The 25,467-nt window shown below is 35.4% G+C and overlaps 1 protein-coding gene across 1 annotated transcript; it reads right to left on the reverse strand.

Moving 5' to 3' along the window:
- Positions 1-715: 715 nt before the first annotated feature.
- On the reverse strand, positions 716-23,804 carry LOC128994233 (zinc finger FYVE domain-containing protein 9-like). Its single transcript, XM_054418636.1, has 17 exons — positions 23,688-23,804; positions 23,520-23,596; positions 17,855-20,300; positions 16,661-16,812; positions 15,881-15,980; positions 13,419-13,577; positions 12,837-12,986; positions 12,354-12,566; positions 11,479-11,643; positions 10,532-10,688; positions 9,993-10,143; positions 9,356-9,460; positions 8,529-8,688; positions 6,536-6,764; positions 4,794-4,914; positions 4,224-4,382; positions 716-3,324 (listed from the first exon to the last, which is right to left on the reverse strand). Exons 1-17 carry the CDS (start codon positions 23,743-23,745, stop codon positions 3,166-3,168), a joined length of 4,761 nt encoding a protein of 1,586 aa, XP_054274611.1. The 5' UTR covers positions 23,746-23,804; the 3' UTR covers positions 716-3,165.
- Between the last annotated feature and the right edge of the window lie 1,663 nt (positions 23,805-25,467).

A 25,467-nucleotide genomic window follows, 5' to 3' on the forward strand; every position in this document is an offset into this window, starting at 1 on the left:
ATATTTGCAGAAACATTCTGCGATGGCAATAGTAAAAGCTCGGCTCGATTTGATCTATTCCTGTCAAATACTCCAAATTTTTGTAAAAACCCAATTTTCCCAATATTGATCCGTTCGATTTTGGTACGGTTCCAGTTAACTTGGAGGGTTGGAGTTACACAGTACTTGTAATGTTTTAAATTAAAGAAGAATGTATTAAAATTTCTGCCACAGCAATAGAATTCAGGGTTAAAAACTTGTTTTAAAATAATATTTTATTTAGAATTGTATTCTTATTTTACCTTGTTGTGTTTATATGATGTAAATATCAATGCGTATGTATGTACATATACACAATTATTATGATTTATTAACAACAATTGAATGAACCACTACCATAATGTTTAGTCACTAGGTTATATTGTTTATTTAGATTTTATTGATTTTTGAGTATATTTTGTTTTTAATGTGAAAACCCTATTTTATACTTGTTGTATCCAATTAAATGTCTGTTTTAGTAACACTCTTTGTTTTTAATAGTTTCCAAATCTCAAATAGGCATTGCTTCAGAGAAAATGACCAGCAAAAGCCATTCAGGCAAATGGAATTTTGCTTAATCTGCAGGTTTGCTGCACTGTAGACATGTTATTTTTAGTATAAAGACTCTGGAAACAATCTCTTACCTAAGTAGTTAAAACTAGCAACAAATATTGGAAAATAAATTAAAATGAGTCAAAAGGTTTAAATTTTTGTTTATTGCACTTATAATATAACAATAAATATTAGTAATAATGACTATACAATCCTTTACACTTTCAATTTGACATTACATGCATGTTTTATAAAGTAGAATATACAAAAACCTACTTTATCTCAAATAAACCCTCTTATATACAATTCCTTTTCTCTTCTCGTTTATAAAACTAACGTGACATTACTTTTACATAGTTAACAACCTGATCACCAATTTTAATCCACAATCTTTTCCTTTCGTAGTTAAGGTTCAACTCATACAAGAGATATATACAAGATAAAAAGTTTCTTGCCGAGAGGAAATTCCCGAAAAACATTAATTTTAAATCACATTAGTAAGGCATCTAATTTTAGCAAATTATTAAAATAATTATTTACACTACAGATAAAATATTGATATAAAACAGTTCATAAAACGAGCAAAAGAACAATAACGATCCTGCCTAAAATCTTCACAATTGGATAGGACATTTTATTTCAGTAATGAAAATATTACTTAGTAATAAACCCTAAGTATTAAGCCAGTGTCAATTTTCGGGTTAAATAACATGGTAGTTTATTTGTTTTGTTACTTACAATTATTCAAAATATTTATCAATTTTTTTTTAAATCTGAGATTTTAAATTACTCGTGATGTAAAATTATATTCACAATGCATAACTCATAATATTTAAATCTAAATACCTAGATTAAAATTAAATTTAAAGCTGTAATTTGTTGTGAAAATTGTTGTTGAAAATGAGCAAGTTAATTTAAGGGTATTAATGTTGATAGAAAAAGAGATGCTACATCCAAAATCGAAAACTAAATTTGTGATAATGCAAAATAAAGGTAGTTAATTTGCAATTCTATAACAATGTTCCAAGCAAGAATGTAATGAGGTACACATAAACCAATTTAAATATCCTTTTCCGATAGTGTGTAAATTTGAATAATTGTTTCCCATAAACATTTTGTTTAGGTTTTCACTTCAAATGTCAACATCAATTTATAAATTATTGGTATTAATACTAAAAACATTTCTTTTAAATAAGGAAATTACCTGATGTAAAAACCTTTATGTTATGCACTAAGGCTAACCAGATTTGATAATTTGGATGAAATATTACTGTCCAAAATTCAAACACTAATTGTACCTCATTTCGTTGCCACAAACCTAAGACAAATCCATTCCTTCAATAAAAAATGTTACAAAAAAGTAGCCTTCCATATTAGTGTTCATTCCTGGAAGGAACAATGAAAAAATATGATTTAATCAACTGATACCTCTTTTATATGCATCCATAAATATAACAAGTTGTCACATAAAATCGTGATTGAAAACGGCACACATTTGGTGATAAACGTAATTCATAAAGCTTAGAGCTGCCCAGAAATCTTTAACAATATTTAAAACAAAAACTTAACCTAAGACTATTCAATCTACTCTTAACTCTAAAGGCTTATTTAATTTGGTCCGGACCAAGATCTACTACCAAACGACAATCCTTTCAGTACAAAATGATCAAGCTAAACCTGACGTACCTTCTGTACAATGATTTTAAAAACAAAACTAGCTTTAAAATAAAGTTAGAAATTTAAATTATCCAACTAATTCTTAAATGTAGGCATAATAAACATTTTCAACGACATACACATTTGATTTAAAAAATTAGATTTGAAGAATGATTATTTAGCTTCCATATATGTAGTCTATTTAATAATAAATTTTCCTCTTCTAATCAAATTTTTAATTGAACAATAAAGAGGTGCACTGGTTTAACCTTATACTAAACATATGGTAAAGAGTTAATGTATGCAATATTTGTGATCAATATTTAACATATGGTAACTAGAATACTAAATATTTTACAAATGGCTTAAAGCTGTAAATAAGAAAGTAACGGGAAATAATCGATAGTATTTTTAACCTAAAAATAGCAAATTTAAATAAATTTACCTGTACAGTAGTTTTTTTCCCTCTTAATGAGATTATGAAGGCAATTCATATTAGAACGGACATTGTTAAAGCATTGAAGTCATTATATCAATAGAAAATGTTTTCTGTACAGATTTATCATTAAAATAAGGTTGATTGACGATAATATTGAATTTCGAAAGATAAAATTGTTAGTAAACAAAACCAGTATGAGAACATGGCATTTTACAACACGAAAACGTTTTTGCAATACTGTCAAAACTTCTCAATCTACAATCTAAACAATGCATGTTGTAATATTAATCTCTTCATGTTACTGTACTTTCTTCTTCCCGAATTCTCGACAAATCTGCTTTAAAGCAGAGGCTTAGACATATTGAGAACGCTAGTTCACTCACTATAGTTTGACTGACTATAAAATACGAATTTAAAAACTAATCCAGGGATGAAATATTTTCTCTGAGCACCTAGCGAGTTTTAAAAACGGGACTTAAAACCCAGTTGAGAAATACACCCTACCCTTGTTCCATGATCCTAAAGACGAGTTCCAGCACGCACGGATTGTCTTGTGACGCCAGCGCTGCCTGATGGACTACTGCAATCAACTCTTCGTCCAGACTCTTCATGTAGAGTGGGGGAAGTTTCTCACCATTGCTACCAGCCTCATAACCGACCTGCACAAAAACAGAAGAAAACTTTTGTTAAAAGTTGGTACTCAAAAACAGCTGATAGTCTGACTCTGTAATCTGACACCCATATGAGTGATTTACCAACGTGTAGACAGTACTAGACTTTCATTTTTGCTATTACCGGAAATCCGCGTCTTTCAGGTTGTGGTCTTTATTTAGCCCAGTAGTGTTTAATGATGAGTAGATTACATCCTGTGATTGATTATTTGTCAGTAAAACCATAGACTAAGCACCACAAGTAGATTTCTCATCCCATTGTAAATTTTGAAGCTTGTTTTTTGTGATTAGGCCTACTTCATGTGCATCGACACTGATCGCTAGTGTAGACAAAATTTTATTAATATTATTGTAGGGATATTTTCATGATTTGTGCTCTACTGTTTGGTTATATAACTAAGAGACCAGTCATTGTTTATGATTAGATTGTTTTGGTTTAACGATGTTTTAAATTACGGTACTGAAATTACAAGAAACAAATTGTAAACAAAACACAACCTCTACAGTGCGAAGTGCGACGTACAGAACTAACAATCAAATTGGCTTCAGCTGATCCATAAGGTTGACAAATCTACCAAGAGTTATTATCTATCCATAGTTTTATCCATGGTTAAACTAAATAAGTACAAGTTTGGGCTACAGTTAATTGCAGGCCTAATTGAATTTATATTTTTTTAAATTTAAGCCAGTTTTATAAAAAAATTTTTGATAACCCTCTCTCACAGAGTGTGTTAGTGAGAGTTTTTCAGTTTGGTAAAAAAGTTGGCATATTCGACAAATGTCAGTAACTCTAATCAACACAATCGGTGGCTCAACTTTCTTTTGAAACTGGCAATAACTTTTAACACTGGATTCAAGCCTTCTAACGATATGACTGCAAGACTTACATTGTCTGGATGTATCGTTGTCCGTACAGCTAATGTAGAAAACGAAGCGGCAGACAACAGGTCCAGAAGCGGCACGAGGGCAAGGCAGGTGGCTCGGGCGATGGACTCAGACAGTCTACTGATGTCTAGAGGCTCGCTCGAGTGTTCAGAGTCATCACACTGAAAACATACAACTGTATAGTTGGATAACCTATAAAATATATTAAGAACTTTCCAAGCACAATAATCACACTCACCAAGATACCTATGACCATGAGATAAATTAACGTCTTCACAAGGAGTAAGTACTTCTTCAGAGAGTGGATTGAACAGAAATTTCAGAAAATGTCAGATAATGTTCAAGACTAGAGAAATCATCAGTGCTACCAACTGAGGCCATATTAGAAAAGATTTTATATAAAAAAAGTCGTATGTTGGGAAAATTGGCATTATTTGTGACCTTCAGTTGAAATATATACTCCAATTTTCCCAGGTAAGCTAGCTGAACTCTACCCCTTGAAATTTCATTATTGACTATTTCATATAGAATATAACATTTCTGTTCTCTCAAAATCAAAACAATTAGATTACCTGCAGAATGAATACTTCCGTCCATCTGATAATACGAGTCCCGCCAGAGTAGTCCGTCCCGTTGTGGACTCTAATAGAAGGCACTCCATCCAAAGGCCTCCCATCTATACTGCTTTTCACTCTGGAAATGACATGAAGCGCAAGTTTATTTGGATTTCATTCCAATTTCAGATTATAAATAGGTTTACAATGACCTTACTAAAATCTCTCATTGGTTTAGCACTTAGATTTTAGATTTAGATTTGTTGTCATGAGAGCCGAAGCCCCCTGACTGCTTACCCGGTACCTATCCTTCAGGACATACCCGGGCCCCATGATGTAGGCCGAAGCTTACGCATCAACCTTTAGCACATCACGGGCGGATGACTTAAGGTCATCAGGCTCGCCGGCTGCCGAAGCAGACCCTTCGGAAAGAAGGTTGCCCCTCAATCCTAACCAGGGATTCCGGCTGCTTGTTTAAGCGTCACTCCACCTGGGTTCCACTAGGTCGGAACCTAGAGGTCCATAGTAGAGCGCCCCGACGCATTTAGTGCAAGCAACACTCGGGACCTATCTCATCCCTGACAGGCAGAACCCGCCATCAATAGCCAGGAGGAAGGGGACCATCAGCACGCTGACGGGGGGAACCCCAATCTCCCATTTACACCGCTGCCCGATCGAGGCCTGACCCATTGCTGGGAACCAGAGATATCCAGAGCGATAGATCCCCAGATACCCCCGGCGGGCTCGGACCCAGCACCCGATCTACTTCGTTTGCCCGTCAGACCCAACATCACTGCCAGGCCATCAGGGTTTCCCAAAAGGAGGCAGGTATAGAAGTGGGACCCACCCGGATGAACCTATCCACCAGAGGTGGCGACACCCTTGACTCAATTGAGGTTCCGGGAAGAACCCCCCACACTCAAGATAACCATACCGTCCGTGCTCAGAGACAGGGATAGGTTTGCATAAGTACCTACAAACCGTTGCCCTCACACTGCGGAAAGTTACGTTGCCCTTGAGTGTCCCCGTGAGCTGCGGGTACTTGCCCGTTTTCACCTCCAGGAAAGGTTACTTCCAAAGTCGAGGATTTGCCCACTGAATGCTGGTCGCACACCACAAGCAGGCCGAAGCCCAAAGTACCACAGACACAGGTAGGTTAGAGATTATGATGTACTTCCATCTCTCCTAGAGCTAAACACCCCTCCATCCTGGATAAAGGAATGTCACTGGGACCCGATGCCCAGTCGACCATGTCTGTGGCCAACTTGAAAATGCCGATACCAACACGGAGCATTTACCTCCCCTCTGGGGGCTAGGTATTTCACCTCCCAGGACGAGGCTACTTCCAAAGTCGAGGATATGCCTCACAAAATGTCAGTCGAACACAACAGGTAGGACTCAGTCACAACCACAGTTACAGGTAGTTGAGGAGAGGCGGAATTAACGGCGTCACTGAGAGCTAAACACCCCCCCCACCCTGAATGGAGGGAATGTCACTGGAGGCTCCCCCTAAGGGGCTGGCGCTTACCAGTCGTCCATAACTGTGGTCTACCTGAAGTGCCGGGTCTGACACCGGGCAGTTACCTCCCCTCTGGGAGAAAACTGCACTCCCCTCTGGTTTAGCACTGCCGAAATAAAAAGTATATTAAATATAATTAGCCTACCGATATAAATAGTATACAATTATATTTAACCAATAATTGAACATTTGGGCCGAATATGAACCAGCTCACTCTTCCTTCAACAAAGCGTTTACTCACCCAATGTTGAAGTTGGTATCATCTGCAGTCCACAGCAAGGCGACTGTCTCCTCAGCGTTGGGTCCACAGCCGATGGTGTAGTCGCGCATGTCACGCAGCGCGGTCCGGAGAGCTGTCATCGTCTCACTTGGCACCTGCACCATCAGTCCATCTTCTACGATGTTGGACTTGCCCGCCAACCCTGGCACTTTGAGGGCACCGTTAAATACGACAAAACTGGCCCCAGTCACTGTAACAGAGATTACAAGTTTGTGAGTATTGGAGTAACCGATTCCAAAATAGTTCTATTCTGATATTAAACTTGTGGATTCAATTCTGAATTCCGGATGTAATTTCGATTGCAGAAAAGGTTAGCAGATACAATGATTAAAAACAGAGTGGTTTACAATTTTCTGGGAAGAGTAACTATTTGGTTCAAAGAAAAAATTAGAAAAATTAAAATCATGATTTATTAATAAATAAACTTATTTACAGTGACAGAATTATTAGAGAACCACGAATGTTCAAGACCAGAAAATGTGTAATCTTTTTTTTGCTAGGGTTTTAGAAATATTCTTTTCAGTTTGCTTTGTACAATCCGTTATACGCTAGCGGGATCTGTCGTCTGGTCACATCTTTATTTTTATAAAAGTAGGTGTCTTGTACTTTGGTAGTAAATATAACAAATTTTAACATATAATAGTTAAATACTAGAGGTCGTCCAGTGGTCGAAACTCGACCAAAAATATTTAATGTACAGACTTCTTTATTTTCATTCCACACTTTGAATAGAACATGTGATTGAAGTTTCTTCCATTTGTTTTGATTTTCTGTTTATATTTCGTTGTTATTTCGTCACCAGCATGGCAACTCATAATATCCATGTTAAATTTTTCAAAATTTTAAATTCATTTTTTGTGCTTATTTTTGAGCCTATTTTAATTTATATAGGGATTCTGCACACCTACAGGAAAATAGCTTTCTAACAGTATGCGTAGATTTTCCCTACGATGCACACGAGCTGAGAAAAAAGGTTTTAAAGAAACATGCTTGCCTATTAATATATAGATAGATGGCACGTTTGTGAAAGATTTGAATTAATTATTAGTGGGTGAATTAGTGAACGACTTCAACAGTGCTTATGGAACACCGGCATCTCTCATTGTGGAAACTTCCTCGGTACTTATGAGTGACCGGGGTCCCATAACTTGATGACGTCACTTCCTGCCGATTTTATCTTTATATATATATATTTTTTTGTTACTCAACAAGTATCCTACATTGATATTCAGTATAAATTTAAAAACAAAATAATTCCAGGTCTGTCTAAAAGATATTTATCAACAGTAAAAGTGACCAATGATTTACATGATATAAAGATAAAATGCCATGATGAAAAGACTTGGACAAAAAGTCAAGTTTCACGATGGAATGGCCTCTAGATCGTCTGAGTAAACTAATATAGGTTTAAATTACCTGTTTTCTGTCAAAACGATCAGTTTAGTAGTATGATGATTACAGCTGTTTCATGCTTTTCAAAAATAGCACATCTTCAGGTCCAGAATGTCTTGCTAATCCCTCATGTAGAGTTCGTCAAAAATATAAACAAATAAATAAACGGGACACACATACAGATATGGCACACACGAAAATACATTTAATAACTGGTCGATCAGACGCTGATTCACGAGACATGGCGCCGGTGGAAGGTAAGTCGTGGAAGTAAGTTGTGAGTCGCGACTTACCTTCCACCGGCGCCGTGTCTCGTGAATCAGCGTCTGGTCGACCAGTTTATTAAATATATTTTCGTGTGTGTCATATCTGTATGTGTGTCCCGTTTATTTATTTGTTTATATTTTTGACGAACTCTACATGAGGGATTAGCAAAACATTCTGGACCTGAAGATGTGCTATTTTTGAAAAGCATGAAACAGCTGTAGTCAGAAACCTCGTTTTGACAGAAAAACAGGTAATTTAAACCTATATTAGTAAAAAGTCAAGAATTTACCCTGACCTTTACGAGGCTTGTTGTGAATGTTGATAGCCTGCGTGGTGTACGCAGTGTTCTCGTCCTCCGCAGTCTGCATACATACGAGGTGTGAGTCGGCCGCTAGACTCAGATTGGCACCAAACGCCAACACACTGTCGTTGGAGTTGTTCAACGCTCGGACAACCTGTTCAACCGATATTGTTTGGTTGAGGAACACTGACATAAATCCTAAAAAGAAACTAATAGCTTAATAGCCATAACGGTTTTGTTTAGTTTAAACTAAAACCCCAATTTTGGATGAACTATTTTTGGGTAATGAATTGTAAAAATTTAATGACTATGTGTATTCAAAGAGGTGAACAATATTAGTTTTATGTTATATCAATTGCTGACATCTCATAATCTTTCACTGCAGGCTATAGAAAAAAGTATTTCTTGAAATAATTTACAATTATTTTCTGAAATATATCTATGTCACCACCATCTGCTCCATTACATTTTATTTGTGGGGTAGCGAGCTGGTGTAGTGGTTAGAGCGCGGGACTTCAGTCCCCTGTTTCCATCCCCGCAAAGTCACCAATGGATTATATCTCTAAGTGATAATGCCGCAACCTCTAGGTCTAGCCTGAAATAATGTGAAAAACAATCCCAGGCTCGTGCCTAGCGTCCTAGGACAAAAAAAAATTACATTTTATTGGCCATGCCATACAAGCTATTCACATAATGATGGACAATTCTCTTCATCTAGATCATTTTCTAATTGATTTTGATTTTATGATGGTTTCTGTTAACCTGGGTTTCAGATTAACGAGGTGCGGATAGAAAGCGTTTTAGGGTGTTATTAGACTCACCTGGTCATATCGGTTCCGAGGAATGTTGATTGTGGTCTGTCTATCCTCCATGTGAATCACCAAACCCCTCACGCTGGGTAACGTGTACGAGTATTTACGGAAGTCCTGGAAAAATTAATTATTCAATCTCATAAGATTTATAAAAGTAAAAAATTGTGCGTTAAAAACAAATTTTTACAAACAATTTTAACAGCAAGAAAAAATCTAAATAAAACAGGTAGGCTACATGGATCGTAAGCTACAGAATTTTATACCTATTCACTTATTCATGTTCTTTTAAATAGTGCACATTTGCAACATGTGCAATGAGCGATCGACAACAATAGGCTAAAACCTTACCTAATAAATTGATAAATAATTTTGATCAATACGATTGCCACAGTCAAAATTTACAACAGCTGATTTTTACTCCCTAGAGACTAAAAATGCTACTTTAGACCCATAAAGCATGCATTAAAAAACAGCTGTTTTTGCTGCAGTATGACAAAAAAAGATATTCAGTTTTTCTTTAAAATTTTAGGTCACATCAAAACTCAATACTTACTCTTCTAATAAAAATATATCTTTTCTCACATGAAATCATATTAAGGTTTACAGATACTACTAGAACTAAACATACACTGCGGATTAAACTTACAGCCAAGATGTTGATGATGGTGTGACCGATGTCAGTGTACAACGGAGGTCGGTTGCGCACAGACACCAGAGGACAAGGGTAGTAGCGGAACTCAGCGCCTAGCCTTAGCACCAACCTCAGCGGGAACAGTCTAGCCCATGGCGTCTCCCACCTAGGCAAACCCCCAAATCATCAAGCGTTCTTTGCCGAATCAATATTTTAGGTATCAATGATGATTCTCTTAAACAAGGAGACATCTTACTGACCTCTACTACTAGTAGGGCAAATAAAAAGTAGAAGACTGAGATTAAGGATGTTGTTAAGAGAAGAAGATTCGAAATACAAAAAATGGAGTCTGAAAATGTCCCTTGGGGAAAACGGCCAGAATGACAACATTGGCAAAGATGGCAGGACCAGGTGCGAAAAGACAGGAAAGCTATGACTGGAAGGCAGAGGAATGTGGCTACTTGTTGGTGAGGCCAAAAGCCTACTGAGGTCTAAATGGCCACATAGGTAGGGTTGTAATAGAAGACATTATTTTAAAAAAGCTAATAAAATACCTGTTTATAAGCAGTGCCACCAGGTAAGGGGGGTTGGGCAGCACCAATTGCGTCAGACACTGGTAGGATGTCCTGATGTACAGGAACCCCCCGTGGTCCTTAGAGCCGAGCATGTTGGGGGTGGCTGGCGTGAAGGACATCTCACTGACTGTAGACCCTACGCACAACAATGTCCTTGACAAACCATCCTGGCTCAGGAACTAGTCAGGAACCAGAGGATGTTTAGGGAAGATTCAGTGAGGATGTTTAGGCAAGATTCAGTGAGTATGTTTAGGCAAGATTCAGTAAGGATGTTTAGGCAAGATTCAGTGAGGATGTTTAGGGAAGATTCAGTAAGGATGTTTAGGCAAAATTAGTGAGAAAATTTATGGAAGAATCAGCGAGGATCTTAGGCAAGTAACAGTGAGGATGTTTAGGCAAGAAACAGTAGGGATCTTTCAAGATTCTTATCTTGAGCAGTTTGAATAACTATAATACTACACAAACTTAGATTAGAAAAGAGAGGAAAATAACTGATATTTATATTCTAACCTGGGCTAAGCTAATTGCTTGCGAATTTGTTTTATTTGCACAAAAAAAAACAGCTCTTTGACAAGTTAATATTATGGTTCAATTTAACTCGTCATGTAATCCAACTTGTTGTAGAGATCAGTTGAATGATCTAAATATATTTTGGCATTAATGGGGCGTTGTCAGGGTGACATATATACGACATATCTGTCACACCCACACAAATAAATAAACAAATACGATACGAAAATTAATTTAATACTGTTGCTAGGCCTATCACACGATGTGAGTGGTCCTGGTGCAGGTTAATCTTTTTGCTCCCTCTTTGCTTCTTAAATCGTAATTATCAGTAAGTTATCTCATATTCCAAAGTGTATTGTGTAGTTAAAAAAAGTTAACTTATTGAGTTATGTTTGTAAAACAGAACACAATCACACCTTTAGCCGCTTCTTGATACAGGTTGTTGATTAGCAGGAAAATATCTTTGGGGGGTTGGGATTCCTCGGGAAGACACTCTAGTAGGAACACGATCTCGTCTTGACCAACGCAGGCGAGACCCTCCGTGCTGAAACACCAGCACTCTCGGTTCACACAGCAGTCCACTGAAACGTAGGAAAACATCATTTAGGACCTGCATTGTAGGCTGCAACTTAGCTAGTGACGCTTTTCAGATCATGTTTCTATTCGGTTTTACCCACATTAGAAAATGCAAATGTGTTAGTTGACTATTTTTGAAGTGAATGTACAGAAAATAAATGTCGGCCTAGATAAGTTTTTGTAAGTTTCACTTAAATTTCTTTATTGCTTTTGTATCCAGGACTCGTCAAGTACAATCATACATTAAAAAAAAAACATAAAAACGTACATTCATTCTAGATATACAAGTAAAACATTTTGGAGGATACTAACGTCCTGATCCCTCAGTATTAAAAAAATCATGACAACTCTGAGGAAGCAAAAATTGTTGGGTCCTACAAAACATCGGACACAATATATCTAGGCCTATGACAATAATGTATGTTTGTACCCAACTCATATGTGATGATTTCTTGAAATAAAACTGATATAGGCATGTAAGGTATATGAATCTTACAAAAAACTTATCCTAAAATCATACAATTTAGGAATAAATTGTTAAAGTTTTGAGAAGGAATCAAAACAAAAGGCTTTCGGTAGGTTGATCGTCAAATGAAATAAGTTACCCTAAATTTACCCCAAAATTGACAAATATCAATTTTATATAGAACAAACTTAGTGAAATAGCCTTGCAAGTCAAGGATATTTATCAAGAACGTAAACACTTTCCACTTACACATGACCCGTTTGAGGATGACAAACAGGTTGCGATTGATGGCAAACTTGACGTTAGGCTGGTTGAGGGCGATGGGCGTCTCCAGGTCAGAGAATGTGATCTCGCCCTGCACCCTGGACACCATCGGAGGTAGATTAGAGTCGCCCTCGGCTGGGATGAAGCTAAGTGTGGACGGGTCGAGCACCCGACGCATGGACGGTGAAACAACCCCACCTGTGGATAGTTTTTGTAATTATTAGATAAATACAAAATGTAATTATCACAAAGAAAAAAACAATTGGCCATTGGCTGAATTTGAACCCGACTGTCAACCACAGACAGAAGTCTTACGGGGTAACTACTACAGCAGACATCCTTACCTCAAATAAAATATAACTTGAGCCTACAAGTTAAGGAATAGTTGTACTAGACCAACAATTGAAATTACAGTGTTATCATTTTTCTAAATATAAAATATTTCTATAATTTGTGACAAAATTTTACCTGGAGGGGTACCAACTCGTTTAGTGAGTCGACCAGGTCGACGGAAAGGCATCCTCGGTTCACACGAGCCGTCTAACTCAGTCAGATCGCCTCCGGGTCTAATCCCATCGCTGAACATCACCTGTTTCGTCACTTCTGACCTGCTCCTACCTACAAACATTGTACATTTTATACCAAATAGTTTCTACATTGGTTTGCTAGCATTCACAAAGATATGTTACCCTGTTACTTTTTGCAACAGTTATTACTTACCTATTACTGATCCAATGCAGTAATAAAATCAGATTGGACTAATTTTTTACAATTTTAAATTAGTGTAATCAATTTTTTTAGTGTGGTATGGTATTTTGTACTGTAATGCAATATGCTATTGACACATTGATAAAAACAAGAACATTATAAATGTACAATAATATGGGCCAATTTTTTTTTTTCAGAACTAAAATTTCATAATAGTTATGGAATGAATTATTTTAAGAAAAATGTATAGTTGATATCTTCAACCCTAGGTATTTTAAAAACCTCTTTAGACCCATGAGCATGTATTAAAAACAACAGTTTTCACTATATGAAAAAAGTTACCTTCTCGCTTGAGGACTCCAACTGGCACCATCACGCTGGGCGGAGGTTGATGGAGTGATCCCGCAACCTGCTGCAGCGGGGGTATAGTGGAGCAATACTCCATGGGGTTGTTAGGATTTGGCTGACGACCAAGAGGACTAGACGCCTCCGAAGCGTTCACTGCAACCAAACAAAAACCCATGAAAATGATAACCCTAAAGAAAAGAAACAAATTCATATCTGCAAAGTTGAGTTTATGTCCAACAAGAAGCTTTAAACCTTTAGCCTTCTTAGCAAAAGTTTATGACCTATAAAAAAAAGATCCTTTAAAGCTACTCCAGGGACCACAAGCTAATCAGTAAAGCAAATCCATACTTATGATAATTTTTATCCCCCTGGAATCAGACTTCACAATACCAGTCTCCACCTGCCCAGACATACAGGGTGATTGATATAAGTGTGCCAGCCGTTTTATTCGAAAACTATAAGAGATATCAAAAAAAGTTAAATAGTAAGTGCCTTGGATTTTTTATTTAAAAAATTGTAGTCAAGTCAAAAAAATTATTTTAGCCGCCATTTTTCGAATATGGCTGCCAACTTTGATTTTTCTTATGTAACACCCTGTATTTTATGATGTATTCTGGTAGAAAATGTAATTTTAAGACGATTTTATTCTTGTGATTTTTTTCATAAACCTAACCGTTTCAAAGATAATAATGGTTTAAGTTGTGAAATTTTGAATGGATTTCTAATAAAACAGCTGGCATGCTTGCTTAGGTCTTTATCGAAATTCTTTCTCATGCAGAAATTTCAAAACTTTAACCAATATTATCTATGAAACGGTTAGGTTTATGAAAAAAATGACAAGAATAAAATTGTCTTAAAATCACATTTTCTACCGGAATACATCATAAAATACAGGGTGTTCCATAAGAAAAATAAAAAATGGCGGCTAAAATATTTTTTTTTACTTGACAATTTTTTAAATAAAAAATCCAAGGCACTTGCTATTTAACTTTTTTTGATATCTCTTATAGTTTTTGAATAAAACGGCTGGCACACTTATATCAATCGCCCTGTATAATTGCGGGAACCAATGTGAAGACACAAAATATTTAGTAACGACAAATTGATGCAAAGTTTTAGGATAAATTGATATTTTATGCTAATGCAAATCAATAAAGAGGTAGAAACATTAATTCTGAAAATCAATTTAACACATAGTATGTAACACTGAATAAACTAGGCAACATAATATAACACAACATCTCCAAAAAATTTATTTTTTTAAAGGGTGTTAGAATTTATTTACAACAGCTAAAATTTCTTATCATAAACAATTCAGTTTCATTAAATAGATAGAAACAATGGTGTATATTTTATTCAACTGTTTGTCAACTAAATGTACAAAAACAATTCTGTCTCAATTTAGGACAGTTATAAAAGCTTAAAACCCAACTAAGCTGGCTAGATAACACCAAATGTTGGTAACTCATTTATCAACCGTCATTAATTTACAATTAATTCCATTAAGTGTTGTAGCACGACTCACTATTGGTTCTATCAACCAAACCCAATTGTATTCACTTAGAGTTGAGTCTTTGTGTAAACATAGCCTTGACAAATTGGTAAACAACTGTTAGTCTGTCAGACTATGAATAGTACGGTTGAAAAGCATTTTACAAAAACAACACCATGTTTAATAGAGAGAAAAGCTGGTTGAATGCCCAGATAATTTTAGGCTTGTTACTTATGAGATTATATAAGTAATTGTTTGGACTTAACCAGTTGTTATCTAATCCAAGTTAATAAAATCAGTTTTAGATTGTTTAATTGATGGAGTAGAAAATATTGAAGCATAATCAAATATTATGAAGCAGGTCAATGAGTGCTGTCTTTTTGCTTTCCGCTGCCTGATTTAACTACAGTAGAACCTAAATAACAAAGACTCTCAGGGGGTAGTTAAATAAGACTTGTTATCAACGTTGACTTCTTATCGAGGTTTGCAATAAAATGTGATTAGGGGTCAAATAAATTGAAGGGAATTTGAAAGTGAAATTTTTTTATAAAGGGTGACTTTTATCGAGGGTCTTGTTATTGAGGTTCCACTGTAATTGAAATGAGGCAGTATTTCAATGGATTTTTAATACCTCTCCGTGAAGAGAGAATCTTTTTACGCATACTAACATGTATGTATTTCATTTATTATCAACGGGAACCTACAAGTGGCGGAATGAGGAGTTGTCTTAGGGATAGAGCTAGTTTACCTTAAAAAAGTAGTATTAAAAATTGAAGCTCTATCGACTCTTTGAAAGCCCTACACCAGGATAATTCCAATGTTATGTATTGTAAACTTGTATTGCAGATCTTTAAGCATCTGGATTTAATTTTCTTAGATAAGAGTTGACTCTACCATAAATATTTTTTTTTATTGGATAATTGGACCAAAAAGAAAGAAAGTAAAACTGTTACATTCAACTTACAGGCTTCTAGTATAGTGAAGCATGGATGGCAAACCCTTGCTTCTGTAAAGTTCATATATTCCAGCCTCGCTTTATTACAACAGCATTTGTAGCACAATACCTAGAAACAAGAAAAAGACGGTGAGCAAATACCGGTAGTGTTAGAAAACCTTGCATTTGCATTTAAGCGATAAAATTTAATAACTTAGTAACTAAAATTGTTTAAGCATATGTTGTACATAATAGCCAAAAATTTTAAATCTCAAAACCAAAATTTAATCGAATCTCGAAACCCAAAGCGAAACATTCTTAGTTAGCTCAAGGAGACAACAAAAAATGTTTATTATAGCTTCCTATGATACAAGGCTGCCGTGACACACTTGCATGCCAATTGCCAAAGTAATAACAAACATGTAGGCTAAACATAAACACTGCACATGTACGCTAAATCATAAATTACAGCACAACAGCTGTTTTGGTTTGCCAGGACAGCGGTGTCGCCACTTTTGTCTCACCACGGTCTTGTATTAGTGGAGGCTATGTTACTAAGCAATCAAAACTTGCAAGAGATTGGCTCTTGGTTCTGACATAACATAAATAAATATGTGATTGATAAACTTCAAACACAAAAAAACTGATTTTTTACAAACAACACAAGAATAAATTAAAATCCTGACACTAACATAGACATAAATATTAGATTAATTAGAAAATTTAATGGTCAAATTTTATTTGTGTGTAAAAAACAAGTCACTCTTTTGTAGCTTAAGGTTAAGTTAGAATTAGAGGTTGTTGTGTTACCTGGCCACATGCTCTGCAGTGATGTCGTCGCTTGATGACGGTGAACTTCTGCTGACACTGCATACACGAGAGTGCGTCTGTGTCAGGCACCCAGAACGGAGGAATCTTGCCGAGCCGTCGGTCCTCGGGGCCGAACTCTCTTGCCAACTGGCCTGTGGCAGGATTTATTTTGTTAAACACTCGTAATGATATCAAAAATCTGCCAAAGGTACTAATAAGTAGAAGACCTATTTTCAATACGTCGATCTTACCAAAGGCATATTAAGAGTCTTTGGAGTCTAGCCTCTAATGAACGACTAGCCGTGTTAACCCTTATAACATTAGCAAAACTACAAATGAAATATCTTATCTCATAGCTCCCTAGATAAATTACAATCACACAGACACACAATATTTCAACAAATATTTTGGGATGGTAAATAACTACTGTTCAGCGGCTGTTCACAATTAATATTGCTCTTATAGAGGATAAATCAAAGATTGTCATTAGCCTCTAAGGAATTTTAAGTTACTGTTATGAATGTTTATTATAAGGGTTTTGGGTTAGATTTATGTATTAGGCTAGGCTTAAAGGTAACAAACCATCTATCCCATTGCCACAAATCTTTGAGAATCTGTCCCATACATGCCTGCCAAGTCATGTATCTTATATGCAACTGTATATATCCGTCTCATCGCTGATCTTAAAACTAAGTTCTCGTTCTCAGGTGGGGTAAAAAATTACAGTGAAGTTTTACATTACTTTAATTGTACAATCCCAGTGAGCTGATTCATACAAATTAAATAGACTGGTTGGACAAAGTGGTTTGTTAGCCTAATAAATTTTAAGCTAATTATGAAAGCTGGGCGAGTAAAGAAGGGAGTGATCTGTGTAATTTTATTAAACAGACTAAAATCAGCTATTTCTTCAGCCAAGGCCATTATCATAAGCCCAATAATGAAGGACAGAACGGGATATGTTAAATGATGCATATTTTTGTTTTAAAATAAATAGTAAAACTTACAGCTGTTTTCTGAAGTAGATTTTAATGACTTATTTTTATAACCAAATTAATTTTCATAATTAACTGTAAAACAGGCAAAGCTCACAGGATGTCAAAGTTAAAATTTAATCAAGACTACTGGGCATTAATCGTGGATTTAGAAATTTTGATTATTACAGAGCAAATTCATAAGTTAACCAAAGTGAATTACCTGTGATAGGTGGTGACAGCGGAGGTGATAGTAGAGGAGGTGATTGTGGCTCGGCTGCCTCAACGGTTATCTTCTTTGGAAGTTCCAATGAGTTCGGCCTCGGAGGTCTTTCCTCCTCCGCTACCACACCAGCTTCGTCTACATTTTCAGCTGAAGGTGACTCAGTAGCTGTTTTAATAGGGATCATTTTAGTTGAACCACCCAGTGTTTTAGGAAGATTTTCTTGACTGCTACTAGTGCTGGGTAAAGACTCCTTTTCAGAATTGTTTTGAACTCTCAACTCCTTGGTATTGTTGACTGTATTTTCATCAGTATGTGAAGCTTCAAGAACGGTTTCAACAGTCGGTACTTCTTCTTTAGTAATTTTACTTTTTTCTTTATGTGAGACGGATGAAGCGGAGTTATTTATGTTTGCCTTTTCCTTTTCTTTATTTTTACTTTTGGGTTCAAGAGTTAAACATTCGTTCATTCTCAGATTTTCCAGCATGGCAGGGACTTGAGTTTCAGAATTACTGCTTACGGATTTGTCTGTACCATTTGTATGAGAAGATTTACGAACTGGTTCAACAGTCGGTATTTCTTCTTTAGTTATTTTACTTTTGTCTTTATGTGAAGCGGATGAAGCAGAATTATTGAGTTTTGCCTTTTCATTTTCGTTTTTACTTTTAGGTTTGGAAACTGTAAGAGTTAAACATTCCTTTAGATTTTCCAACTTGGCAGGATCTTCGGTTTCAGAAATACTGCTAGCGGTTATGTTTTTATCATCATCTTCTTCAAAAGGATTTGTACTTTTTCTTTTTGATTCCATCTTCTCACTTATATAGCCGCTGTCTTCGTCATCGAAAGGATTTGTGCCACCACCAACATCCTTTGTGGATTCTCTACTACTAGACATAGAGCTTTCAAAAGGATTAGAATTGCAGAATGGATTTGTACTAATTTTTTCAGGATTATCTTTACTTGTAGGAACATCAACATATGTAATCTTTTCACTAACTGGGCTTTCGTCTGATTTTACTTCACTAAGAAATATTTTACCCTGAGTCTTATCAACCTCTTCGCTAGTTGATTCATTCTCAGATATCAGTGGAGTACTGCTAGTAGATGTATCAAAATCGTCCGACTGATAAACGGGAGATTCACATTTTTCTGTAATATCATTTTTACTTCTTTCTGAAATTGAGGATTTCCCTTCTACAACATTTTTAGACGGAACGTCACAGATAACATTAGTCATATCATCCTTTACAATGTTTTCCTGTTCTTTTATTTTGATACTTTCAACAGGTACGTAATCTGGAAAACCACGTTCACCTGTCTTCATTTCAACTGACATCTGATTATTTTCTGCATTATTGGTGATTTCAATTTTCAAACACTCTTCAGGTACAATTAAATCTTTGAAATCAACCGTTTCCTCCATTTCTTCCAAATCTTTCAGATATTCCTCCAGCTCACCTTCCGAAACATCTGCATAATCATTGAATCCTATTGGTTGTAGAGACTCTGCGGTATCAGTTTTTGAGCTATAAATATTTTCACTATCAACGTTAACCTCTACGTTTCCAAGATTTTCTCCAGTCGTAACTACAATACTCCTGTTATCATTGTAGGAAATTGAAGCACTAACTTTCTCTTGTGAACTTGATGGAACAATATTACTCAATTCCGGATTTTCACTCACATTGTTCAATACCTGTGTAATGTTTGAATGTAATGGTAAACTAGAATATTCATAACTGACATCTGAAACACTGGGATTCAAAACCACACTGTTTACTTCTTCGTTTTCTGGAACATTTACACTTTCATATGATTGAGCAATGTTTTGTGGTCCATTTTCACTTAGATGATTTTCTCTGAGAATTGTGTATTTGGACTTACCTGACTCGTAAGTATCACTCGAAAGTGTTACATCTTTGATTTCAGCAGCAAATTGACTACTAGTGGACGATATCAGGTCTAACGAACTTGCGATATTCTCGTTTTGGTTGTTGTTTGATTCGTGATCCAATGACCTCACTGAAGTTATGTCAGGAAGTTGATTATGGATTTCTGAATTATTGGTGCTAAAATCTATGTTTTTACTGTTGTATTCGAGCAAGTCTGGTTTTTCATCGTTTGTAATAGAACTATGAGGTTGTGGCCATTCTTTAGTGGTTTCATCTTCTGATTCTGATAACAACTGATTTTTAATATTTGCTTCATTGTTTAATGCTGATAATAATTTGTTGTCTGTTACATAGTTTCTATTATTAAACTGGGCTCTGTTCCCAGCAAAAGCAAAGGTTTCATCAGCATTTTGTCTTTCAGTGACTGATGTTCCTAGGTTAAAGTTAAGAGATGGAGTTTTAGGCGGAGAGGCTGCAAAATCGGCATCTGCGAGATTGATTGGTTCAAAAGATGGTCTTCTATAACTAGCAGCGGGAGGTCTGACCACTGGGACCTGAAAATGAAAGGACCAACTTACTACGGTATTAAAACAGTTACAACTGAAAATATTAAGAAGAGGAAAAACTTTGGTACCGTATCCGAGTATATTAAATCGATCAATTTTTACCTAGGCTATCTAAAGAATCTATCAAGTGCTTTAGCTTTAAAAAAAATGCTAAACCAAAACTTAGTACAGTATTTTAACTCAAATATCTATGACTATAAATTTATATTTTGATAGGACCAATCATTACCGTATATGCTATGCTTTCAATATCAGAATAAGTTAAGTTACGTAACTTAATTATAAACAAAGATTTTAAAAATTCCAAATTCAACCCAAACCCATAAAGAATAACCCCCCTTAAAACTTTTTGAAAAATCATCTAAAGCAACAGGAATTGAGAGCTGCGGCACAGGTAGGCTTAGAACTTATATAGGCCTTCTTGGCTAGAATGTAGGAGCAAATAATATCTAGTATCTCATACTGAAACAGAGACAATGTTTTACAGAAAACAACTGTTGATTAGGAAATAGAATTTTTGTATGTACCGTAAAACGGGGTGACTTGAGCCCACTTTTGAACTTTGCTTGTTCATTAAAGTAAACCCATTAAGTATTTTTTTATAAATCTTTTACAGTAAACTTAGTCTTGGTCTATTCTACAAATGTGTGGAATAAGATTTTTTTAAAGTTAGTGTAACTATTAAAAAAAAAATAAAATATGGGTGGGCTCAAGTCACCTCGTTGGTCGGGGTAACTTGAACCCAGCTATTATATTTCAATGCTATTCTAATGCACTAGACCCACTGCACTGACCCATGAGGTGACTTGAACCCACATATATAGCTGACTATTTTGGTATTTTTTTAGATTAAAAATTCCTGTTTTTTTAGGTTTAATGACGGTAAGTGTAAAACAAAACACAAAGTTTTCGTCGAAACTGTAACAAATTTATAAAAAATTTACAGAAACATTTTAACAAATTTTACTTACCTACCAAATATTGAAGATCTGAATATGATTAATCAGAAAAAGTCCACCAGCAATTTTTGAAAATATAAAAAAGTATTTTTTTCTGTAAATGAAATGTTGCCAATATCTCGTTCTAGTTAATCCGAACCGATTCGTCACTCTGATATAGAAAACGTCACAATAGACATTTTGACAGTCATTAATAGACTAACTAAATGTAAAAATAACAAATTGTTTTTTTATCTACACACTATTTACACTAGTAAAAGCACTTGTTCTACTTTATGTATTTGTCCATTAACCGCCACTTTTCCACTTCTGGAACGGCAAAAGATCCTCTGGCGGTAATGGGTGTGGGGGCTGCTATTTTTCCTTTAACTTCTGCTTTGCTGTACCAGCACTCATCTACCTTTTCTGGCCATTTCCAATTACTAGACCACATGAAATAATGAAAGTGTCTTATTTCATTACTAAACAAACGTTACGGTAACACTTAAACACAGGTGGGCTCAAGTCACCCCAAAATCTGCCAAACTTGGTCATAATAAGGTAAACCCAGGTCATACTGACTTAAACCATTACATAATCAAACATGCTTCAACATGTTTGTGTTGTCAAGGAAATAATGAAATGGGGAAAAATAGTTTTATTTTCATTTAAGTGCAAATACCCATTGTGCCGATAACCTTTTTTCAACGTAATGAAATTCAGATTCGGACGTGTTAACATTATTATTTTTTATAATTATTAAAATGGACAGTTAAAATAATTGGAATCGTTTGTGGTGAAAGCTAATTAGGTAACCTTCAAATTGATATATAAAACCTTTTGATAAATCATTTAGGTTTTCTGAAACGAAAATTCAAAACTTTTTCTTGCGTTTTGGGCTCAAGTCACCCCGTTTTACGGTAGTCTAAATTTTGATATATTTAGGTGACAGTACAATTATGACTGCCCAGACAAATGTTTTGTCTATTCATGTTTTACCGGATCTAGTTTTATTTTCTTGGTTAAACTTGAACCTCATTTGTTGTTGACTTTGTCATATGCATGTACCTTGCAAATTACGGCAATAAAAAGTTTCTGATTTCTGATTTCTGATAGTTGAAATAGCAATGAAACAACAAACTGTTGTAATCTCATGGCTTAATTCAATATTTCTGTCAACCTGAGTTTTATACATCTTTGATTTGTATAAAAACTTAGTTTTAAAACGGATATGTCCGTTGGAATGAATAAAAAAATAGTCCTATCCATCTACCTATAGGCCTAAAATAAAGATATAGGTATTATTATAAGCTAAAACGGATCTCAACTTTTGAGAAAATCATAAGCCACACACATAAACCGTTAGAATGATATGTCTTGATTTGAAACTTCCCTGAAAATAACAGTTTTTATATTGCCTAAACCCTCTCCTAAGGGCAGGAACCTCAATTAAATAACTGCTTTTAACCACATTTTAAATAGCCTACTGGTATTATTTTATTTTGTGTTTTTACGCCAGTGGAATTTTTTACGTTTTGAAAGGGAATGGTCTAAACCCTGGTCTTGTTTCTACATCTAACGTCGACCTTTTTGTTAGATAGCATCATTAATTCTCAGCCCAATGACAAATGAAATCTGGGTCTGGAAAAGATCTTGCTTGGACATTTAATTATTGAACTTGGATTAACTTATTGAAGATACATCAGCTGTTAGGTTTGTTTTGCCTATATTAAGCCTAGGTCTATCTTCAATAGGCCTAGATAAAAAGGGAAGGGCAGACAACAACAAACAAATGATTGGTAGGCCTGTGTTATTTCCTGGTTTAATTCAACTACAAGCCTACTCAAGCAGTAGCTTAATCAAGGTAGGCCCCCTAGGCCTAAGTTAACTCATGTTTTTTTTTTAACTTAAGAAAATTAATGTAAAGTAATCTTTTGTACAGCCTATGCTCTAATTTTTTAGAACTTGTTTGTGTATTACTGAGCAGACTCTATTGGCTGTCCGATTAGGCCTACACGTTACCAACTAAGCTACACAAACTTGACAAAGCTAAGAATTGAGGAAATAGGTCTTTATTTGTAGGCCTACTTACCTGATGTTATTATCTAGCTATTTAACATTGACTAAAGTACTAGCTGTACTTATTGTGCAGTTAAGTTTAGTCATAAGCTAACCAGGCCTAATTTACACTGTCTAACCATTAATTTAGTATTCCCAAATTGGCGCAGGGAATTCGTCTCTCTACAAAAGTAATCAAAATTTGACATACCTGTCTCAAAGCCCCTAAACCAAGAGCAGGATGTGATGAGTTTCTGATTGATGCAACAGAAATATTTTCTTCTCGTTCTGGAACAGGGAAATAACACATTGAATATCTGTTGATAAACCATGAATGCTTGAACAAATCTAATAGAAAATCGAATAGTTAAAAGCATACCTTCATTATATTCAAACTCGTCCAAAACCTTTTCAAGATCCACGGCAAACTTCTCCATTATAAAATTAATAACATCACATTTTATTACTCCATAGTAGAGGCTGTAGCCATTTGCAATATTTGTATTCAACTTGACTGACAAACAGACGTTCCTGACCAGTGTTCCCAGATTGGCCGTAGTCAAATATCGTACACGCGGTCCTAAATTATCGTATTTCACGAAAAATTATCGTACAATTTTAAATAACAATCGTAACTGGCTTGAGTATTGAAATACCTAATAGACTTATATATTTTTTTATTATAAATCTCAAAATCGCCATAAAACAAAACCATATTATTTTTAGTTTTGCACGTTGTAATCATAGTAGGTAACTGATATTATGTGAATATTTCTCAACCTCAACACAAACACTACACCAGTATTTTCCTTCCACCATGCACTCACGGCCACCTTTAACTACAGGCCGCGGCCTGGTAGAATTGGCATCTCCACAAGTGGTATGTTGTTCAGTGACAGACGTCCCATAAGATAACATGGCAGACAGGTGATATCAGCTCATTAATTCACACTTTATTGATTTCAATTTAAATTTATAAACATAAATTTATTAAAATATTGAAAAAAAGACATACAGAATTGAAAACCGAAACAATATGAATTAAAAATCTATTATGTACATTTTAAGCGGAGTCAATATTGTCATAGTCCAGTAACCAATATTTCGTTAATACACAAATACCATTAGCTGCTTCACTTCCAAACAAAACAGCTGTTACAACACCTCTTGTGATGTTGCCACTTTGAAGGCCGAGGCCTGGAGTTAAAGGCGGCCGTGCGTGCACCCGTGCACCATCGATCTCTAAAATAGAGATCGATGGCGTGCACTACTACACCAATAATTCGCCAAATGGGCGAGATTATGTACGGAAGGTCTGTTCTTATGGTAACAGACTTTCTCGTGGTGTAGGAGAAGCAGAAGAAGCGAAGCAGAAGCATTCAAGCAGTTTAGAAGCACATTTAATGGAAATGGTTTCGTTTTAATTTTATTCATACTAACAGTTAACTTATAGTTTTCATAAGATTGATTTTTTATGTATTGATTTTTATATCCCATCTCTAATAAATACTGAGTTTTGATTTAAAACAGCAAAAATGTTTCCAAATTTTTGGGTATAACCTCCCAAACCAATTTTGTAAAAGAGTACTATTCAATTGCCCAAATTATCGTACAAATAGCATTATCGTACGGTGACGTATCGTACATCGTACGGGAGGCTAAATTATCGTACAAAACGATAATTATCGTACGTCTGAGAACACTGTTCCTGACTCTTCTCACATTGAAATCAGGGCCAATGAAATATCGTCTTCCTGATTACCCACCAACTTAACCTAACCTTTTACGATTTTCTCTACTGTACCTAATCCATACTATATTAATTGAAGTATATTCATTTGTAATATTTTGATATGAGATAAATCGAAAAAGTCAACGCTTTGAAAATTCTGTCAGAATACTTTCGTCTTTTGATATACCTATTTTGTATTTATTTATATTTTTATGAAGGATCAGGATGATGAAGCCCGACATCCTCCTCCCCCAGACGCATAGCACTCTAGCGACTTTCTATTTCTATTTTCTATGAACTTAGCAGCCCCTCCCCCTAGTACCATGACGCTGTACTTTAAGAACTAGAACAAAATTAACTCAGTTCAGGATTCATGCTTTGTATTGTTTGTATTTATTGTTTGTCCCTAGTCCAGTTCAGGCGTGAT

The sequence above is a fragment of the Macrosteles quadrilineatus genome, unplaced genomic scaffold (assembly GCF_028750875.1).
Source record: "Macrosteles quadrilineatus isolate MER2022 unplaced genomic scaffold, UCM_ALF_1.0 Scaffold_5__1_contigs__length_97177068, whole genome shotgun sequence".
Taxonomy (NCBI): Eukaryota; Metazoa; Arthropoda; class Insecta; order Hemiptera; family Cicadellidae; genus Macrosteles; species Macrosteles quadrilineatus.